Source organism: Argopecten irradians, chromosome 2, assembly GCF_041381155.1.
Source record: "Argopecten irradians isolate NY chromosome 2, Ai_NY, whole genome shotgun sequence".
Lineage (NCBI taxonomy): Eukaryota > Metazoa > Mollusca > Bivalvia > Pectinida > Pectinidae > Argopecten > Argopecten irradians.
The window spans coordinates 37,682,204-37,703,537 of NC_091135.1; the positions used below are offsets into that span (position 1 = coordinate 37,682,204).

Here is a 21,334-nt window from a genome sequence, read left to right on the forward strand (position 1 = left end):
AGGAGGAGGAACAGCAGCAGAGGTCAGAGGAGGAGAAGGAGGTGGAACAGCAGCAATGGTCAGAGGGGGAGGAGGAGGAGGAGGAACAGCAGCATGGTCATAGGAGGAGGAGGAGGAGGAGGAGGAGGAGAAGCAGCAGCAATGGATAGAGGAGGAGGAACAGCAGCAGAGGTCAGGAGGAGGAGGAACACAGCAATGGTCAGAGGAGGAGGAACAGCAGCAATGGTCAGACTAGGAGGAGGAGGGAGGAGGAGGAGGAACAGCAGCAATGGTCAGAGGAGGAGGAACAGCAGCAGAGGTCATAAGAGGAGGAACAGCAGCAATGGTCAGAGGAGGAGGAACAGCAGCAGAGGTCAGAGAGGAGGAGAAGGATGTGGAACAGTAGTAGTGGTCAGAGGAGGAGAAGGAGGAGGAACAGCAGCAATGGTCAGACTAGGAGGAGGAGGAGGAGGAGGAGGGAGGAGGAACAGCAGCAATGGTCAGAGGAGGAGAAACAGCAGCAATGGTCAGAGGGGAAGGAGGAGGAGGAGGAACAGCAGCAATGGTCAGAGGAGGAGGAACAGCAGCAATGGTCAGAGGAGGAGGAACAGCAGCAGAGGTCAGAGGAGGAGGAACAGCAGCAATGGTCAGAGGAGGAGGAACAGCAGCAGTGGTCAGAGGAGGAGGAACAGCAGCAGTGGTCAGAGGAGGAGGAACAGCAGCAGAGGTCAGAGGAGGAGGAACAGCAGCAATGGTCAGAGAAGGAGGAACGGCAGCAGTGGTCAGAGGAGGAGGAACAGCAGCAATGGTCAGAGGAGGAGGAACAGCAGCAATGGTCAGAGGAAGAGGAACATCAGCAGAGGTCAGAGGAGGAGAAGGAGGTGGAACAGCAGCAATGGTCAGAGGAGGAGGAACAGCAGCAGAGGTCAGAGGAGGAGGAAACAGCAGCAATGGTCAAAGGAGGAGGAACAGCAGCAATGGTCAGAGGAGGAGGAACAGCAGCAGAGGTCAGAGGAGGAGAAGAAAGTGGAACAGTAGCAATGGTCAAAGGGGGAGGAGGAGGAGGGAGGAGGAGGAGGAACAGCAGCAGTGGTCAGAGGAGGAACAGCAGCAGAGGTCAGAGGAGGAGGAGGAACAGCAGCAGAGGTCAAAGGAGGAGGAACAGCAGCAATGGTCAGAGGAGGAGGAACAGCAGCAGAGGTCAGAGGAGGAGGAACAGCAGCAATGGTAAGAGGAGGAACAGCAGCAGAGGTCAGAGGAGGAGGAACAGCAGCAGAGGTCAGAGGAGGAGGAACAGCAGCAATGGTCAGAGGAGGAGGAACAGCAGCAGTGGTCAGAGGAGGAGGAGGAGGAACAGCAGCAGTGGTCAGAGGAGGAGGAACAGCAGCAGAGGTCAGAGGAGGAGGAACAGCAGCAATGGTCAGAGGAGGAGGAACAGCAGCAGAGGTCAGAGGAGGAGGAACAGCAGCAATGGTCAGAGGAGGAGGAACAGCAGCAATGGTCAGAGGAGGAGGAACAGCAGCAATGGTCAGAGGAGGAGGAACAGCAGCAGAGGTCAGAGGAGGAGAAGGAGGTGGAACAGTAGCAGTGGTCAGAGGGGGAGTAATAGGAGGAGGAACAGCAGCAGTGGTCAGAGGAGGAGGAACAGCAGCAGTTGTCAGAGGGGGGAGGAGGAGGAGGAACAGCAGCAATGGTCAGAGGGGGAGGAGGAGGAGGGAGGAGGAGGAGGAGGAGGAGGAGGAGAGGAGGAGGAACAGCAGCAATGGTCAGAGGAGGAGGAACAGCAGCAATGGTCAGAGGAGGAGGAACAGCAGCAATGGTCAGTGGAGGAGGAACAGCAGCAGAGGTCAGAGGAGGAGGAAACAGCAGCAATGGTCAGAGGAGGAGGAACAGCAGCAATGGTCAGAGGAGGAGGAATAGCAGCAATGGTCAGAGGAGGAGGAACAGCAGCAGAGGTCAGAGGAGGAGAAAGAGGTGGAACAGTAGCAGTGGTCAGAGGAGGAGAAGGAGGAGGAACAGCAGCAATGGTCAGAGGGGGAGGAGGAGGAGGAGGAGGAGGAACAGCAGCAGTGGTCAGAGGAGGAGGAACAGCAGCAGTGGTCAGAGGGGGAGGAGGAGGAACAGCAGCAGTGGTCAGAGGAGGAGGAACAGCAGCAGTGGTCAGAGGAGGAGGAACAGCAGCAGAGGTCAGAGGAGGAGGAACAGCAGCAATGGTCAGAGGAGGAGGAACAGCAGCAGAGGTCAGAGGAGGAGGAACAGCAGCAATGGTCAGAGGAGGAGGAACAGCAGCTGAGGTCAGAGGAGGAGGAACAGCAGCAGACGTCAGAGGAGGAGAAGGAGGTGGAACAGTAGCAGTGGTCAGAGGAGGAGAAGGAGGAGGAACAGCAGCAATGGTCAGACTAGGAGGAGGAGGAGGAGGAGGAACAGCAGCAGCAGCAATGGTCAGAGGAGGAGGAACAGCAGCAGAGGTCAGAGGAGGAGGAACAGCAGCAATGGTCAGAGGAGGAGGAACAGCAGCAGAGGTCAGAGGAGGAGGAACAGCAGCAATGGTCAGAGGAGGAGGAACAGCAGCAGAGGTCAGAGGAGGAGAAGGAGGTGGAACAGTAGCAGTGGTCAGAGGAGGAGAAGGAGGAGGAACAGCAGCAATGGTCAGACTAGGAGGAGGAGGAGGAGGAGGAGGAGGAACAGCAGCAATGGTCAGAGGAGGAGGAACAGCAGCAATGGTCAGAGGAGGAGGAACAGCAGCAATGGTCAGAGGAGGAGGAACAGCAGCAATGGTCAGAGGAGGAGGAACAGCGGCAGTGGTCAGAGGAGGAGGAACAGCAGCAGTGGTCAGAGGGGGAGGAACAGCAGCAATGGTCAGAGAAGGAGGAAACAGCAGCAATGGTCAGAGGAGGAGGAACAGCAGCAATGGTCAGAGGAGGAGGAACAGCAGCAATGGTCAGAGGAGGAGGAACAGCAGCAGTGGTCAGAGGAGGAGGAACAGCAGCAGTGGTCAGAGGAGGAGGAGGAGGAACAGCAGCAATGGTCAGAGGAGGAGGAACAGCAGCAATGGTCAGAGGAGGAGGAACAGCAGCAATGGTCAGAGGAGGAGGAACAGCAGCAGTGGTCAGAGGAGGAGGAGGAGGAAGGAACAGCAGCAATGGTCAGAGGAGGAGGAACAGCAGCAATGGTCAGAGGAGGAGGAACAGCAGCAATGGTCAGAGGAGGAGGAACAGCAGCAGTGGTCAGAGGAGGAGGAAGGAGGTGGAACAGCAGCAATGGTCAGAGGGGGAGGAGGAGGAGGAGGAGGAACAGCAGCAGTGGTCAGAGGAGGAGGAACAGCAGCAGTGGTCAGAGGGAGGGGGAGGAGGAGGAACAGCAGCAATGGTCAGAGGAGGAGGAACAGCAGCAATGATCAGAGGAGGAGGAACAGTTCTGCACAAATCAATTTTTTTTATAAAGCTGTTGATCTATATATAAATTAACATTTGATAAATGACATCTGTCTTGAGAGAATTGTATGATTGTTTTAATAATATCATTGATTACAAATACCAGTGGTCATTTGAATTGTCCTAATTAATTATTAGTTTAAACAGTGCATATAAATGATAATCAAGAATATAAGTCAAAACCAATCATTGAACATTAATTAACTGGACCATTGTGCTACGAGGCCATTGGCCTCTTGTTTCTAGTCTACAAAGTGCTGAAGCTGTTTCTAGGACCATAGGATGTGAAGTAGAGTCTAATTGTACCAGTACCCTGTTAGTCAATTATTCTATAGCAATACATTGTTTATATATATTTTGATATTTGTTTAACAGGTTGTGAAGGACAGAAGTATTTGGCATGTAAAGACAAGCGATGGTGAACAGGTCGCAGGTTTTGTCAAAGAAATGGAAAACATATCATTAGTCACTGTCAGGGTAAGTTCTACATGGTAGTTAGCTCCCTTTTCACTGTGTGCGTCAATGTGATGTACATCAAAGCATTGTCAGTATTTGTATTCATGTGTTTTAAATGAAAAACGGAAAAGACAAAACATAAGATTAATATAACTTTTTGTTATAAAAATATCTTACATTTTGTCTTCCTTAATATTTATTATCATTCCCCTGTGGACTTACAGTAATTGTCCTGTTTGTCCGTCTGTCTGTACGTCTGTCTGTCTATATGTTTGTATGCATTTGAGAATGCATGTATTAATTGATTTGAATTTAGGGTTAAAACGTCAACTACAAAGGCCACTGTTACTTAACATAGATTGTTTCAGCAAAGTTTTACTTCCAGATGGTAACTTGATGAATTTTGTCGAAATTTTTATATATTGTTAGGTTATATAAGGTAAAAAACAAATGATACAGGCTAGAAATGAATTTCAGGTCAAACTACTGGAAAGGTCACTATGAATAAAAATGAGTTATTTTACCATATTCGGGTTTTGTTGAAATCAGCAATGTACATATATATCACTTCAGTAATGCTCAGAATGTTTGTTTTATTACACTTTCTCTACGTTTTAGGGAGCTGGGCACATGGTGCCTACTGACAAACCAGGAGCAGCTTTGCTGATGTTCTCAAGCTTCCTTAAAAACACACCCCTGCAGTAAACAGGGCTAAAATATGTCATCAAAAGGCTGTAACAGAGATACAGTATTCGACCCAATGAACACTTTCACTGTAGAGCAACACCATAAATTTATATATTTTTTTGAAGTACTTAATTTTACGACCTACAGGTATAAATTTTTCATTATTTAGATTTTTTTTTGAAACACGATTCATATACACGTATTAATTAAATATTAAGCATGACCAAAATATTTTCAAGTACTGTGTAAATGCATTAATTAACTCCCTTAGCTCACATAAGAGTTCTTAATTTCAAGAACAAATTACTTTGAATATCGGAACTCGAAACTTTCGTATTGGATGTGAAGAATTCTCAAAAGATCACACAATTGGAAACACAGGGAAGAATAGAATAAACAAATAAACATCAGATACATGTACTTAACCAAGAATATGTTAAAGATTTCTTGAAAACAATCGATATTCTCTTGTGTTTTGATATTGAAGTTGTTTTTTTCTGTAATTTTTTTTTTGTGGTATCATTAAAAACATTACCAATTGTGACTACTGTACTTGCCATTTAACACAGAATCGACCAAGGGATATTTAGCGATGTACATTTCTCTTCCACATGTGATATTTCATTTTAAGTTTAATGTTATGTTGTCTTTTTAACATGTTTTCTTTCATTTTCTTGTGTTTTATTTTGAAAAATCCAGTTTTGAGTGATGATTGAGTCGTTTTTGTGTGCTTTTGTTAGAAGAAAATGTATCAAACATGCAACTTAGAAAAATCATAAAATGTATATTTTATATGATTACATTCCATAATGCAAAAAAACATCTCAACTAGTTTCCCATTTTAAAATGAAACAGGTTTTATTCTATTGTTTACGTCATTGAAGAAATTAGCTATATTTATTTAGGTTCTAAGACAAATTTTCCTTCATGCCGTTACAGTTTTGTGACTACTTAATTCAGCTTTTATACAGCACACATGAACGATATTGAGTGTATGAACTGTGTTTTGTGTCATCATTGTATATAAAGAACAATATGTCTCTGTTTTTTTAACTCTATGTTGGTGTGTCAATAACTGATATGATTTTGACTATATTACATTAAGTCTGTTTGTGCCATTTTTCATTCTCAACACCATAGATCTAAATACAGAATCTGGCTTGCTATACAAATGTAATATATATATTGGTATTAAGACCGCAGAAAGAGAAAGTATCGACTGCAAAAATTTAATCCCCTTCAAATAACAGCAAGTACATTTTGTTATACGTACATTTGTATACAGCATAAAAGCTAATACAATGTATACGGGTACACTATTTAAAAGTACTATTGAAATATACAAGACAAGTGATCTACAAAATTTCTGCATTTGCTTGAAAATATATGTAATTCTATCGCATTTTCCTTAGAATACTTAAAAGTTTTACATGAAAATAAATATTGGTTCTTGTTTGATATTTCAATATGAACGATCTATATGTGATAATAAAATAAAACATGGATTTACATGTACTACATACAACTATCGTTGTTTTTTTCTTGTTCTAAACAATACACTATATACCATAAAACAACCTATTTTTGTGGTGGCTTATTTTCGCATTTTCAAGCCTAACAACATTTACCATTAATTCTTATTTCGCGATTTAGATTGCAATGGTTTTACTGTATTTATACTCACAAGAATTTCATTGCTTTTGAATTGACCGCACACAAAAATAACTACACACGAAAATGTACACTATCATTTGTATGCGAAAAATCAATCACATGCGGGAATTTGTTTGTTTACGGTAAGAACAGATTCTGATAGTCCAGAAATTAATTCTGACATTGAAAAAAATCAAATACGAACATGTACCAAATTCTAAAAATAATATTCAATCGCAGCTATATGGAAGTGCACAGCTCAACCAGCTGCAATATTGTAGCTCAAAAGACTTTTTGACCGGTAATGTTGTCTTTAGAAAGGTATAGTAGGCCGGGTACGTATATTCGTTCTACAGCTCAACATGCATATCCCATTAGTTTTACTGCTTACATCCATCTGTATGAGAATTATCTATACTTAGACTAGTCCGCTAAACCTGCCTATATCATTAGGCTTTTTTATTTATTTTTTTTTGTATCAGGCCTAATAATATCGGCAGGTTTAGCGGACTATACTTAGACCTACAATGCAATGTATACAGTTTGCGTAAGTATCATTTGTGAACAAGACCCTTCCTAAACAGTTACCTTTATTTATATTAGTACCTTTATTTATATTAGTCTCTGTTTATGTAATCATGCATATACGGTACATGTCCCGCTAAAAATATTGATGGCTTTTCAAACACTACTGCAACAGATGCGTTTTGTATACGCAACAGTTTTGCGGAGAACGGAGGCTAGGTTAGTCATGAATTGCTCACTTTATAATTATAATGACATATTATGATAACCTTTGCAACAGTCATGAACTTAAAACATTAAAGCTCACCAGAAATGTTCGCATGTCAGTATGCAATGGCGCAACTTTGGTAAGCTAAAAGAGAGGGCCAATTGAGTTCGCTTCAATATCAAACCAGTCTGGTCCATGGCATTTTCCTTATAAAAAGGATAGGAGGGGGAGACATACCAACTGTTGCAGAAGATCCAGTGAAGGTCTAAACAACATAAGAGATGGGAAAATTATGATAAAGATACGTACGGTTTGATAAATTAGCAGTGTCGTCAATGGATTCTGTATACTAGTAACTACACATGTAGTCAATGGAAAGGATGATCAGCGGACACATTCGTCAATTACTGAAATAGTTCTTAGTCCGTACATACGATCTTGTAACGATTGAAGGCAAAATGACATAAGGAATAACAATTAAAATATGTGAAATTTTCTAGTTATGATGTTTTTAATCTCGTATAAATGTATGTTGAGGAAAAGTAGATGTAGAACTCCAACGCAGATTCAGTGAATGATACGATACGTTTATTGGAGTCTTAGGAATCGACCTGTACAGAGATTATTGGCGAGTTAATATAGCAGTACATCAGGATAAACATATGTCAATATTTGGGTTATGAAAGCCAATACCTGGACCAGATGACCCAACGTAGTTGCTGTATTTACATAGGGAAACATGGTTACTCATTTAGAACTTACCATGTACTCATAATTAATAACATGGCTAGGTAATAAGTAGTTATTACAATGACCCTACAGAAGTTGGTTTCCACTAGACTTTAATGCACGTACATATACTATTGTAAATATGAATACACATGTGCTTGACCTACACAGTGTAACATACCCGTACGTGAATAGATATATGTGGATAAATTATATATTAGTCCAAATTTCAAACTCTAACTACAATTCGTCGCCATGTTATACATTTTATATCAAATTAGATATAATTTGATATAATAAATTATAAAATTTCTAAAATCTTATCATTTATATGCATGTACATTCATACAATGAAAATTTACAGTTAAGTTAAAAATGAAAGTAAGACACTTTCAAATAATTTTCAATATATTTTGATTGAAAATAAAATATATATAAAGAAAGTGAAATTATTGATATGAATGTTGCTTGAAAAGAATATATATAAAGCATAATAAGTAAAGTATGTAAAACATAGAGTTCCGAATAGATTATTAAAAACACAGTATTCAAAATATAACTTTAAAATGTCCAACGTAGATATAGAAATGTTTATAAATATGCCGTCATGTGATGAAAAGTTAATGAGTGCTGAAAACGATGTACAACCATCTTGAATCCAACGGTGATTTCTTGCACAATAAGGCTAAGAATTATTTAAGATGAGAGTTCCGTGTAAAAATTGTAGAATATAATTTAAACTAAGTGTAATGAGTCCTCTCCGGAGATGAAAATATAAAACACGTTTTCCCTGGCATTAGACTGCATCAGGTATTTCCAAATCCGTTGAGCACTTCGAAGAGATATGTTGACGTGGAAGGTGTTGTGTTGACTTCATCGGAAAAGGAGATTCATTCAATTTTCCCGGCATTAGACTGCTTCGGGTATTTCCAAATCCGTTGATGATAATTGTGTTGACGTGGAAAGGTGTAGTGTTGACTTCTTTGGATAAGGAGACTTTAGACAAACATTCCGGCATTAGACTGCATCGGCTCTCCTCCCTATCCGTTGAATATGTAGGTTTTTTTTTTTGTGTGAATGTTTATGTCTTCAAGCACAGAGATATAATTGAAAATTTGCGTGAAATAACACGTCACTATCTCTGACTCTGACATAGCCTGGCATAGTCCGTAAAACAATTTTCACCTGGTGTTTAATCACTTCAGGGGACTATCCAGAAAATATACGTATGTTGAAATAATAGATATTAAGTTTCTTTTGTGGAGATATATATATTAACGGGAATTCCAATGATAGAATGAAGACGGCATACACAAACAAGTCAAATATAAACGAAGACAAAATAAAGTCAGAATTATGATGGGCTACTGATCCACTTCTACCACTGGCGGCGGCATTATAGTTGACAGGCGTGGATACATTAACGCTTCCGTCGCATGGGGTCGAGGTCATATTTCGATTGGATTATGGCTGATTCTCAATTCTTTTGCGTATCAAAGGCGACAAGTTTTAAAGATTAGACTTTTCACTCTTTTTCTTATAAATAATTGTACCAATCACAAATATATTACTAAGAATATCATGGCATCACCAGAAATGTAGAAAAAAACTATATAGAAAAATGAAAGATAATAAAATAATCGCTCAATAACATTGTACGTATCAATCATTAGTTGTAATTTTCTGTAGATTTGCCTAGGGGATAGTTGGAGATATTTTATTTAATATATCTATAACTATCAAGCTGTTGTTATTTAGAGTCTGTGGGAAAAAAAACCAAAGGGATATATATTATAATGTAGTAAGCAGCCAACAAATGCATAAAAAACTATCATGAGCTTGTGGTGTTATATGTATTAACTGCTGTTAATTTTTGTACAATGTAAAACTTACTAATACTAGGAGTTTTTACTATATAAACTATATGTAAATATCATCCACCTAAAGGAGTTTTACTATATAAACTATATGTAAATATCATCCACCTAAAGGCGTTTTACTATATAAACTATATGAAATATCATCCAGCTAAAGGAGTTTTTTTCAATATAAACTATGTGTAAATATCATCCACCTAAAGGCGTTTACCTGTAAATATCATCCAGCTAAAGGAGTTTTATTATATAAACTATGTGTAAATATCATCCATCTAAAGGCGTTTCCCTATATCTTCTTTATTTGAATATCATCCAGCTAAAGGCGTTTTTACTATATAAACGATATGTAATTATCATCCAGCAAAGGAGTTTTACTATATAAACTATATGTAAATATCATCCTGCTAAGGGAGTTATACTATATAAACTATATGTAAATATCATCCTGCTAAGGGAGTTATACTATATAAAACTATGTGTAAATATCATCCAACTTAAGGCGTTTACCTGTAAATATCATCCAGCTAAAGGAGTTTTACTATATAAACTATAAAATGTGTAAATATCATCCTCCTAAAGGCGTTTTACTATTATAAACTATGTGTAAATATCATCCAACTTAAGGCGTTTACCTGTAAATATCATCCAGCTAAAGGAGTTTTACTATATAAACTATATGTAAATATCATCCTCCTAAAGGAGTTTTACTATATAAACTATATGTAAATATCATCCAGCTAAAGGAGTTTTACTATATAAACTATATGTAAATATCATCCTGCTAAGGGAGTTATACTATATAAAACTATGTGTAAATATCATCCAACTTAAGGCGTTTACCTGTAAATATCATCCAGCTAAAGGAGTTTTACTATACAAACTATAAAATGTGTAAATATCATCCTGCTAAGGGAGTTATACTATATAAACTATATGTAAATATCATCCAACTTAAGGCGTTTACCTGTAAATATCATCCAGCTAAAGGAGTTTTACTATATAAACTATATGTAAATATCATCCTGCTAAGGGAGTTATACTATATAAACTATATGTAAATATCATCCAGCTAAAGGAGTTTTACTATATAAACTATATGTAAATATCATCCTGCTAAGGGAGTTATACTATATAAACTATGTGTAAATATCATCCAACTTAAGGCGTTTACCTGTAAATATCATCCAGCTAAAGGAGTTTTACTATACAAACTATAAAATGTGTAAATATCATCCTGCTAAGGGAGTTATACTATATAAACTATATGTAAATATCATCCAACTTAAGGCGTTTACCTGTAAATATCATCCAGCTAAAGGAGTTTTACTATACAAACTATAAAATGTGTAAATATCATCCTGCTAAAGGAGTTTTACTATATAAACTATATGTAAATATCATCCTGCTAAGGGAGTTATACTATATAAACTATGTGTAAATATCATCCAACTTAAGGCGTTTACCTGTAAATATCATCCAGCTAAAGGAGTTTTACTATATAAACTATATGTAAATATCATCCTGCTAAGGGAGTTATACTATATAAACTATATGTAAATATCATCCAGCTAAAGGAGTTTTACTATATAAACTATATGTAAATATCATCCTGCTAAGGGAGTTATACTATATAAACTATGTGTAAATATCATCCAACTTAAGGCGTTTACCTGTAAATATCATCCAGCTAAAGGAGTTTTACTATATAAACTATAAAATGTGTAAATATCATCCTCCTAAAGGCGTTTTACTATATAAACTATGTGTAAATATCATCCTGCTAAGGGAGTTATACTATATAAACTATGTGTAAATATCATCCAACTTAAGGCGTTTACCTGTAAATATCATCCAGCTAAAGGAGTTTTACTATACAAACTATAAAATGTGTAAATATCATCCTGCTAAGGGAGTTTTACTATATAAACTATGTGTAAATATCATCCACCTAAAGGCGTTTCCTTGTAAATATCATCCAGCTAAAGGAGTTTTTCAATATAAACTATATGTAAATATCATCCACCTAAAGGTGTTTCCCTATATATCTTCTATATGTAAATATCATCCACCTAAAGGAGTTTTACTATATAAACTATATGTAAATGTCATCTATCTAAAGAGAGATTTACTATATAAACTATATGTAAATATTATCCACCTAAAGGAGTTTTGCTATATAAACTATATGTAAATATTATCCACCTAAAGGAGTTTTACTATATAAACTATATATAAATATCATCCACCTAAAGGAGTTTTACTATATAAACTATATATAAAATATCATCCACCTAAAGGAGTTTTGCTATATAAACTATATGTAAAATATTATCCACCTAAAGGAGTTTTACTATATAAACTATATATAAATATCTTCCACCTAAAGGAGTTTTACTATATAAACTATATATAAATATCATCCACCTAAAGGAGTTTTGCTATATAAACTATATGTAAATATTATCCACCTAAAGGAGTTTTACTATATAAACTATATATAAATATCATCCACCTAAAGGAGTTTTACTATATAAACTATATGTAAATATTATCTACCTAAAGGAGTTTTGCTATATAAACTATATGTAAATATTATCCACCTAAAGGAGTTTTACTATATAAACTATATATAAATATCATCCAGCTAAAGGAGTTGATTATTAGGGATTTCCATTCAGGATGGATTTCCCTATTGTTATTGTTCTGTTTTTTCTTATTTGTCTTATTATTTCCACGAAACCTTCTTAACACTTTTTCTTATGCAGTCTCGTAAATACATTCTATACCGTTGGTTTCAGTAACTAGTAAGTAACTTAAATCATGGTCAAAAGGACGCAATTCGAGATGATCTAGTCGACCGGTCGCGATCGTTATTTTCATGAGCCAATATTTCTGCCATTTTGTATGATATGACATTGAAACTCAAAATTGTTATAGACATCGTTCCATAGTATATGCCTACATGAATGTGCGACAAATGGCCATTAAACACCAAATTGTAAATTCGCTGAGATCCCGTGAAAATCATTCAAAGGCACGGACGAACATGTGTGAAGCTCTATATGCAGCCGTAACAAGACATATTTATGTAGTATATTAGTTCTTGTCTTCACGCTTTATGTATGTTAAGATGAGAGCTTTTGTGAAAAATGTGTAAAATGACCGACAAACTTGTCGATTTAGCTACCTACTGGGTCTAGACAGTGCCCATAATTGTGGCTTAGTTGATGTTGTCTATTAAAGGTTTTCTAAGTTTAAAAATATTATTTAAATTGCACTTTAATGGAAGTGATGCAATAAAATCATCTGAATGGATCACTACCTGTCGTGTCTCTGGGCTTTCAAACTTTCAACTTTATTATTAGTCTCTTTACAAAATACATTGTGTAGAGAAACATATTTACAACATTCAACAAACGCAACATAGATGAAAGACAAATTATATAACTTTATGTTTCTGAAACATACATGTGCATTGAACGGATCACTGCCTAAGATGGCATATTGAAATATACTTTATCTTTAGATTCAATCTCAATATTTTGTGTGATTCATGTATATGTATATGTTATGTTTGTTTTATATGTGATCATTAACGCGTTACACTGCGCGTCCAAGTGGCGGCCAGATCTAACAGCATTCATAGAACGATGTATATGTTAATATTATGAAAACGTGAAAGCACATCTGTATTCAATTTTTTGTCCTTTTGCAGTCTCGTAAATGCATTCTACTATAGTATATCTGTGGTTTCATTAACTAGTAAGTGAGTTAAATCATGGTCAAAAGGACGCAATTCGAGATGATCTCGCCGACCGGTCGCAATCGTATTTAACTTTGATGATCAAATTGCCAATTTCATGAGCCAATATCTCTGCTATTTTGTATTATATGACCTTCAAACTCAAAACTGTTATAGACATCGTTCCATAGTATATACCTACATGAATGTGCGAAAAATGGTAATTAAACTTCGGTGGGATCCCGTGAAAATCATTCAAAGGCATGTACAAACATGTATGAAGCTTTATAGGCTTCCACACCCGTGATAACACAGCATTTATGCACCATATTAGTTCTTGTCTTTATGATTTATGTATGTGTTTAGATGAGAGCTTATATGAAAAAGGTGTGAATTGAAATGACCGACAAAATTGTCGATTTAGCTACCTACTGGGTCTAGACAGTACCCATACTTATGGTTTAGTTGATGTTGTCACTTAAAGATTTTTACATTGAAAAAGATTGTTTAAATTGTGTTTTAATAGAACTGGTGAAAATAAAATCAATTGAATGGATCACTACCTGTCGTGTCTCTGGACTTTCAAACTTCAAACTGTATTACTAGTCTCTTTACAAAATACACCGTGTAGAGAAACATATTAATTAACAACATTCAACAAAATTAATGCAACATAGATGGAAGCAAATTATATATCTTTTTGTGAAATATACATGTGCATTGAACGGATCACTGCCAAAGATGGGATATTAAGATATACTTTATCTATAAATGAAATCTCATTATTTTGTGCGATTTGTATGTAAATTTGTTTAATTTTTGTTTATAAACAATACATATACCTATATTCATATATCTGTAACAAGCTTCTGCTCTTGTGATTTATATTTTATACTGAATTTACCTTATGTTGTAATCAGGGCATCAATTACAGACACATAGGGAAGAGGAGGGGGGTGTCAGGGAATAGAGTTGGATGAGGGAGTCAGACAAGGCCTTTGTTTATTTATCGGAGTTTGGCAGGTCATTTCAATTGAGGTCAAGCAGTCAGGACTATTGTCATTATTTTGTTCTGAATATCTAAGGGAGGGTGTTTATGCATAGGGATGTTATTCAGCCTTGGGCTGTGATTTAATTGCTTTAGGGTTTGGATAAGGAAGGGCAGTGATGTGAGAAAGGGAGTGGGGTCTTACACGTGGTGTGGGTGTGTGTACATAATTTAGGGTATTATAGTTTAGGGGATCTAGCCTTTAACCAATCAGTAGAGGACACTTGTTTCGACAGCGTCCTAGTTAGTCTTGGGCTGATTAGTCACATGACTAAGACAGTCAATTATATTTGGGCAAATCTTATGTGACAGGAATATTAGGTACTAGATAGCTGGGCTCTGGTCAATTTCATAATTCTTGGAACAGAGTCATTTGCTTGTTATTGTCCCAGATACTCCTAAAGTTTATGTTGTTTTGTTAATTACATAACTTTAATTATATTTTATTGTAATATGCTTTCTAAAGATATTTATCAACATATGTTAATATGCTTTGGAGTTACTCAACACAACATACACGCAACACACCGCATACATGGGAGGCCGTCCTTACATGACCATAGCTGTTAATAGGACGTTAATTAATCAAACAAACAAACAAAATACTCAACAAATTACAAACAACTGGTTGCAAACAACAATTTTTACCCCCGATTCAGATAATTGAATAGATCAATTAAAAGTTTTTTCTGAAATGAATAGGTACGCAGAGGATTTAAACTTGATGCCAGTTGAGGTTGTACCCCTGGTAAATAAGGTTGTCCCTGAATATAAAAGTTATACCTATATATAAGATTTCATGAAAAATTTCATAAATTTGAGAATTATTTTAACTTGTGCAATTTTTTGAAAAAAATAGGTGGATATAAAATTTTTATCAAAGAAGTGATTTCTTGTCCAAAACTGTTTTGATATATTGTAAAGTTTAATTGTAACATTTAAAAAACCATAGGTGGTTAATAACTTTGTTTTATTCTGATTTATTTACTTTTAATGCTTTTTAAACATGACTTTGTTTCATGAGGTAAAAAGTTCAATTAACAATGGAACGTTTCAATAAATAAACAAAATTTTTATGTTTGTTAATCCCCTATATCAATGTTTTTTTTTATGCTTTTGCATGGCATTTTTGCAAAACATGGTTGATTATTCAAAGGATTCACTTGATAAATAAAACAACCGGCTGATGGTTTCCTTAAAATTGACTAACAAAACCTGTTGTTTTGACAATATCAAACAAAAGTACTACATTGTTATTTTTTGTATGTTATTTTGAAATCAAAAATGTAGTTGAAACAATTAAGAATGGTAAAGTGAATTAAATATTATTGTAAATTCAACGCTTTGAGGTGTTTAAGATTCAAAGGCACTCTGATGTAATTATGTATATGATTTTATATTGTTTATGTTTTTTTATTAAAAAATTTATTAAATTTAAACCATTTTTATATTATTATACCGAACATATTTGTATGGATTCGATTAACCAAAATTTAGGAAAATTTAAAAATATTTAGGGTAAAGTGAATAAGGTTATTTCATAGCTTTTGTTTGGTATTTAATGAATATAGAATTAATTTAATTTGAACATGAAAATTGAAATAGTCCCCCTCTAAAAAGGTTATTAATTCGTTTTAGAGTATTTTAATATAAAATCAGTTGTTTAGCATGAAAATATTTTACATCAAAAAATCAACAATTAGAGGAAAATATAATCCTAGAAATAAAACTTTTTTAGTTATTCAAAAAAGTATTATTGATACAAAATAACTTAATGACAGAATAACTTTTTATAAACCCCTAATCTAACAGTATTATATTTGTAGTATACTGAATCTAAATATTTTGTTTATATACAAAATTTAACAATTAAAAAAAACATTTTTTCTAAAATTACCCAAGTTTTAACTCATCAATGGATTTTTTAAACAAATACAATTTAACCTTCAAATTACAAATATAGGTAATTTAATGTTATAGATAATTTCCGGTAAAATGATTTTTTGTCAAATTAAAACGAATTTAAATGAATCCTTAAGATTGAGTAAATTAGTATGAAATGGTTTTAAACATATTTATTGTATGTAAAATGGTATTAAAAAATGAACCTTTTTGTAACGACTATAATTTATGTATGATTTTATAGGCATTCCACATCGTAAAGCATTTAGAAGCATTTTAATACCAGCATAGTCTTTATGCTTCATGGTATTTACCTGATATCATATGGGTCATTCCTGGTAAAAGAAGTTCTAAATCCTTTATAACAAGTATATTTGTAGTCATACGAGTAACTCCCAAGAAGCCACATGTTAGGTTATTTAGTCATAGTTTAGATTGTAGGGGTTTATTTGTAAATTTCATAGTAGGATTTAATTGCTTTTGAATTAGATAGATGTATCAGTAATAAAACAATTGGAATATAATCTTGCCTCATTGTATTGTGTGTAAAGTGAAATAGAGTCACCGCTTTTGTATAAACAAGTTCTGTATATTTTACAGTATATTTAGTGATTAACACGTAACACTGTGCGCCTCAGTGGCGGCCTAATCTAACAGTATCCAAAGAACGATTATATATCGATATTTTCAAAACGTGAAAACACATCTTTATTCAATTTTTTTTCCTTATGCGGTCTTGTAAATGCATTCTATACCTTTAGTTTCATGGCCAAAACGACGCAATTCGAGTTGTCTTCGTGACCGGGTGCGATCGTGTATTTAACTTTGATAACAGTATTTTGATGGCAATATTTCTGCCATTTTGTATGATATGACCTTGAAACTCAAAACTGTTTTAGACAACGTTCCATAGTATATACCTACATGATTACTTTGATAACAGTATTTTGATGGCAATATTTCTGCCATTTTGTATGATATGACCTTGAAACTCAAAACTGTTATAGACATCGTTCCATAGTATATACCTACATGAATGTGCGACAATTGGCCATTAAACACCACATTGTAAATTCGCTGAGATCCCGTGAAAATCATTCAAAGGCACGGATAAACATGTATGAAGCTTTATATGCAGCCGTAACAAGACATATTTATGTAGTATATTAGTTCTTGTCTTTACGCTTTATGTATGTTAAGATGAAAGCTTTTGTGAAAAATGTGTAAAATGACCGACAAACTTGTCGATTTAGCTACCTACTGGGTCTAGACAGTGCCCATAATTGTGGTTTAGTTGATGTTGTCTGTTAAAGGATAAAATCAACTGAATGGATCACTACCTGTCGTGTCTCTGGACTTTCAAACTTCAAACTTTATTATTAGTCAATTTTCAAAAAAAAAACTGTGTACAGAAACATATTTACAACATTCAACAAATGCAACATAGATAGAGGACAAATTACAATGTACATGTATATAACTTTTTGTGAATCATACATGTGCATTGAACGGATCACTGCCTAAGATGGGGTAATAAGATATACTATATCTTTAAATGAAACCTCAACATTTTGTGTGATTTATGTGAAATGAAGCCGCCACTTTTGTACAAACAAGTTCTGAATATATTTTATATGTGGTTATTAACACGTAACACTGCGCGTCTCGGTAGCGGCTAGATCTAACAGCATTCAAACAACGATGTACATGTATATGTTAATATCATGAACATTTTTGTCCTTATGCAATTCTATACCTTTGGTTTCAGTAACTAGTAAGTAAGTTAAATGATGGTCAAAAAGACGCAACTCGAGATGATCTTGGCAATTGAATTGTCAATTTCATGAGCCAATATCTCTGCCACTTTGTATGATATGACATTGAAACAAAAATGTTCTAAACATCGTTCCATAGTATATACCTACATGCATGTGCAAAAAATGACCATCATACACCAAATTGTAAATGCGCTGAGATCCCGTGAAAATCATGAAGCTTTATAGGCATTCGTTACAACACAGCATTTATGCACCATTAGTTCTTGTCTTTATGCTTTATGTATGTTTAGATGAGAGTATACGTGAAAAGGTCACTTTATAATTACTGATACCATTGTAAAAATGTAAAATAAAATAGCAGACCACAACTAAGCTTCATGGTCGGACCGTGTGTATTTATTATTCTGCACTGAAGTGGAAAATATCATCACTTGTAGGCAGTAAATATACCGCAAAAATAAATTTTGAACACTTATTTGACTTTGTAAAATTAAACTCTTTGCATTGTAAATATTGCAATTCTCAAAATGTTGGTAACTATTGGTGGTGAATAACATATTAAAAGCTCTTCTTGTTTCATGAGTATGAAACTTACGACACATATAACTTGAACTATGTTGTGCTCTTGGGGCAAGATTTGACCATTGTGACCTTGAATTCATGTCAACGTAATTCGATTGTAAGCGTATACATTTATACCATACATGAGCTCAGCTGATGTTTCAAAGGAATTGTGTTAATGTAAAATGATATTTCAGCATATAATTCAACATTTTACTACCGTGACCTTCAAGAGTGATTTACGTCATACAATAAAAACTCATTTTGACATGCGGCAATCGGTCTTTGATGTAAAGATGTTCTACAACAATTGTACTGATGTAGCATATGTGACTTGTATAACCTTGACTATAATTTTAATTTTAATCTTAATTCATGCAGGCACACATGTATGCCATAGGTGTGTTTGAAATATGAAATCTGTATAATCGAGTTTGATGACGTAACAGAGTCACAAAGTTTTGGCGTAAAACTGTTGAAGATATCTGTCCATGCTATGTCTATGCAAAATTCAAGCACTCAAGCATGTATGTTAAGTATTAAAGGCGCTGAAATCTTGTGCATTTTTGGCGGGAAAATGGCAAAATCGCAGTTTTCCAAGGTCTATATCTCCGCCATTTTGGTTCCGATGAACTTGAAACTTTTCATTATATATTTCTGAGAGCATACCCTTTCAAATCTATCTTTCAAAACTTTTCTGTGGCAATTTTCGCTTTTGGCATTTGTTTGACCCCGTAGCGAGCTCTTGACCTTGACATAATCTCTGATAACATGTGATGAACAAAAATCGCGCTTTGTCACGATCTACCTTAATGCCAAAACGGGGACAACGTACAGCGTACGGTTATGAAGTAAGGAACGTTTAAAATTTGGTCGAAAAAAAAAGTAGTTTTTTACGTCTGTGGCCTTGACCTTGAACATTTTTTTGTGAAAAATCGAACGTACGTTTCAAGATCTAATGTACCTACATAATGTGTCAAAAGTTGAGCGTCGTACTGTGTGTCGTTCGTGAGACATCCTGCTAACAAGATTTGTGGAAATAAGAAAAAAAGGAATAATAACTCGATTTGATCTCGATCAAAACACTGGATTTCCACCTATGTAATGATATAAGTAATGTTAGCGAACAGACGATTGCTTTAGAAACATAAAAAATCATGACACTATGTCAATGTCTACATTTACAAAAAATCAACACCCTTCACTAAATGATAAAGGCCCTACGAGCTCACTAAGTACGGAAAAAAATAAGGAAATGGGACAAATTGCCATATTTGGATTTCAAGCACTCAAGCATGTATGTTAAGTATTAAAGGCGCTGAAATCTTGTGCATTTTTGGCGGGAAAATGGCAAAATCGCAGTTTTCCAAGGTCTATATCTCCGCCATTTTGGTTCCGATGAACTTGAAACTTTTCATTATATATTTCTGAGAGCATACCCTTTCAAATCTATCTTTCAAAACTTTTCTGTGGCAATTTTCGCTTTTGGCATTTGTTTGACCCCGTAGCGAGCTCTTGACCTTGACATAATCTCTGATAACATGTGATGAACAAAAATCCGCGCTTTGTCACGATCTACCTTAATGCCAAAACGGGGACAACGTACAGCGTACGGTTATGAAATAAGGAACGTTTAAAATTTGGTCGAAAAAAAAAGTAGTTTTTTACGTCTGTGGCCTTGACCTTGAACATTTTTTTGTGAAAAATCGAACGTACGTTTCAAGATCTAATGTACCTACATAATGTGTCAAAAGTTGAGCGTCGTACTGTGTGTCGTTCGTGAGACATCCTGCTAACAAGATTTGTGGAAATAAGAAAAAAAGGAATAATAACTCGATTTGATCTCGATCAAAACACTGGATTTCCACCTATGTAATGATATAAGTAATGTTAGCGAACAGACGATTGCTTTAGAACATAAAAATCATGACACTATGTCAATGTCTACATTTACAAAAAATCAACACCCTTCACTAAATGATAAAGGCCCTACGAGCTCACTAAGTACGGAAAAAAATAAGGAAATGGGACAAATTGCCATATTTGGAGAGCTATATTTCCGCCATTTTGCTATATAGCCCCTTTAAAATCCATACATTTTGAAGACAAAAGTTCATATAACATAGGTATGAAAAATCAACACTGTACATACAGGTTTAAAGGCGCTGAAACGCCTGCCGCAAAGACCAATATAAACTAAATTCCGATTTTTGATGTCCTTTATCTCCGCCATTTTGAATGATATGACCTTGAAATTGGTCATTTTATGTGTATGAGAGCATGCTCTCTCACATCCAATTCAAAACATTTCTCCTGGAAATTTCATAAATTACGGTAAAATTTAGGTTAAAAAATGAACGAAACGCCATATTTGCAAGGCTATATTTCCGTCATTTTTAAAGCTTTGTCTTTGAAATTGAAACCCTTTACAGAATATATGCGAAGGTCTTCTTTTACAAAAAGTCAAAAATAAATATATAAATTTCGATTTTTGATGTCCAATATCTCCGCCATTTTGAATAATATGGCCTTGAAATTGGTCATTTTATGTGCTTAAGAGCATGTTCTTTCATGTGCGCTCTTCAAAACATTTCTATGGTAAAGTTCATTTTTGACCTTTGTTTGACCTCATTTGACCCTCTAGCGAACTCTTGACCCAGACATAATCTCTGATAACATGTAGTAAGAAAAAAACGTTCAACATCGCAATCAACCTAAATAATGAAACGCACAACCTGAACAGCGTACGGTTATG

The 21,334-nt window shown here is 35.5% G+C and overlaps 1 protein-coding gene across 1 annotated transcript in view; it reads left to right on the forward strand.

The window, feature by feature from the left end:
- Nucleotides 1–6,081, forward strand: part of LOC138315375 (lysosomal protective protein-like) — a 104,080-nt gene extending 97,999 nt beyond the window's left edge. The window contains exons 12-13 of the mRNA XM_069256355.1: nucleotides 3,789–3,890; nucleotides 4,488–6,081. Of these exons, the coding sequence (XP_069112456.1) occupies nucleotides 3,789–3,890; nucleotides 4,488–4,574 (189 nt within the window). The 3' untranslated portion in view covers nucleotides 4,575–6,081. The remainder of the gene's footprint in view (nucleotides 1–3,788; nucleotides 3,891–4,487) is intronic.
- Nucleotides 6,082–21,334: the final 15,253 nt, after the last annotated feature.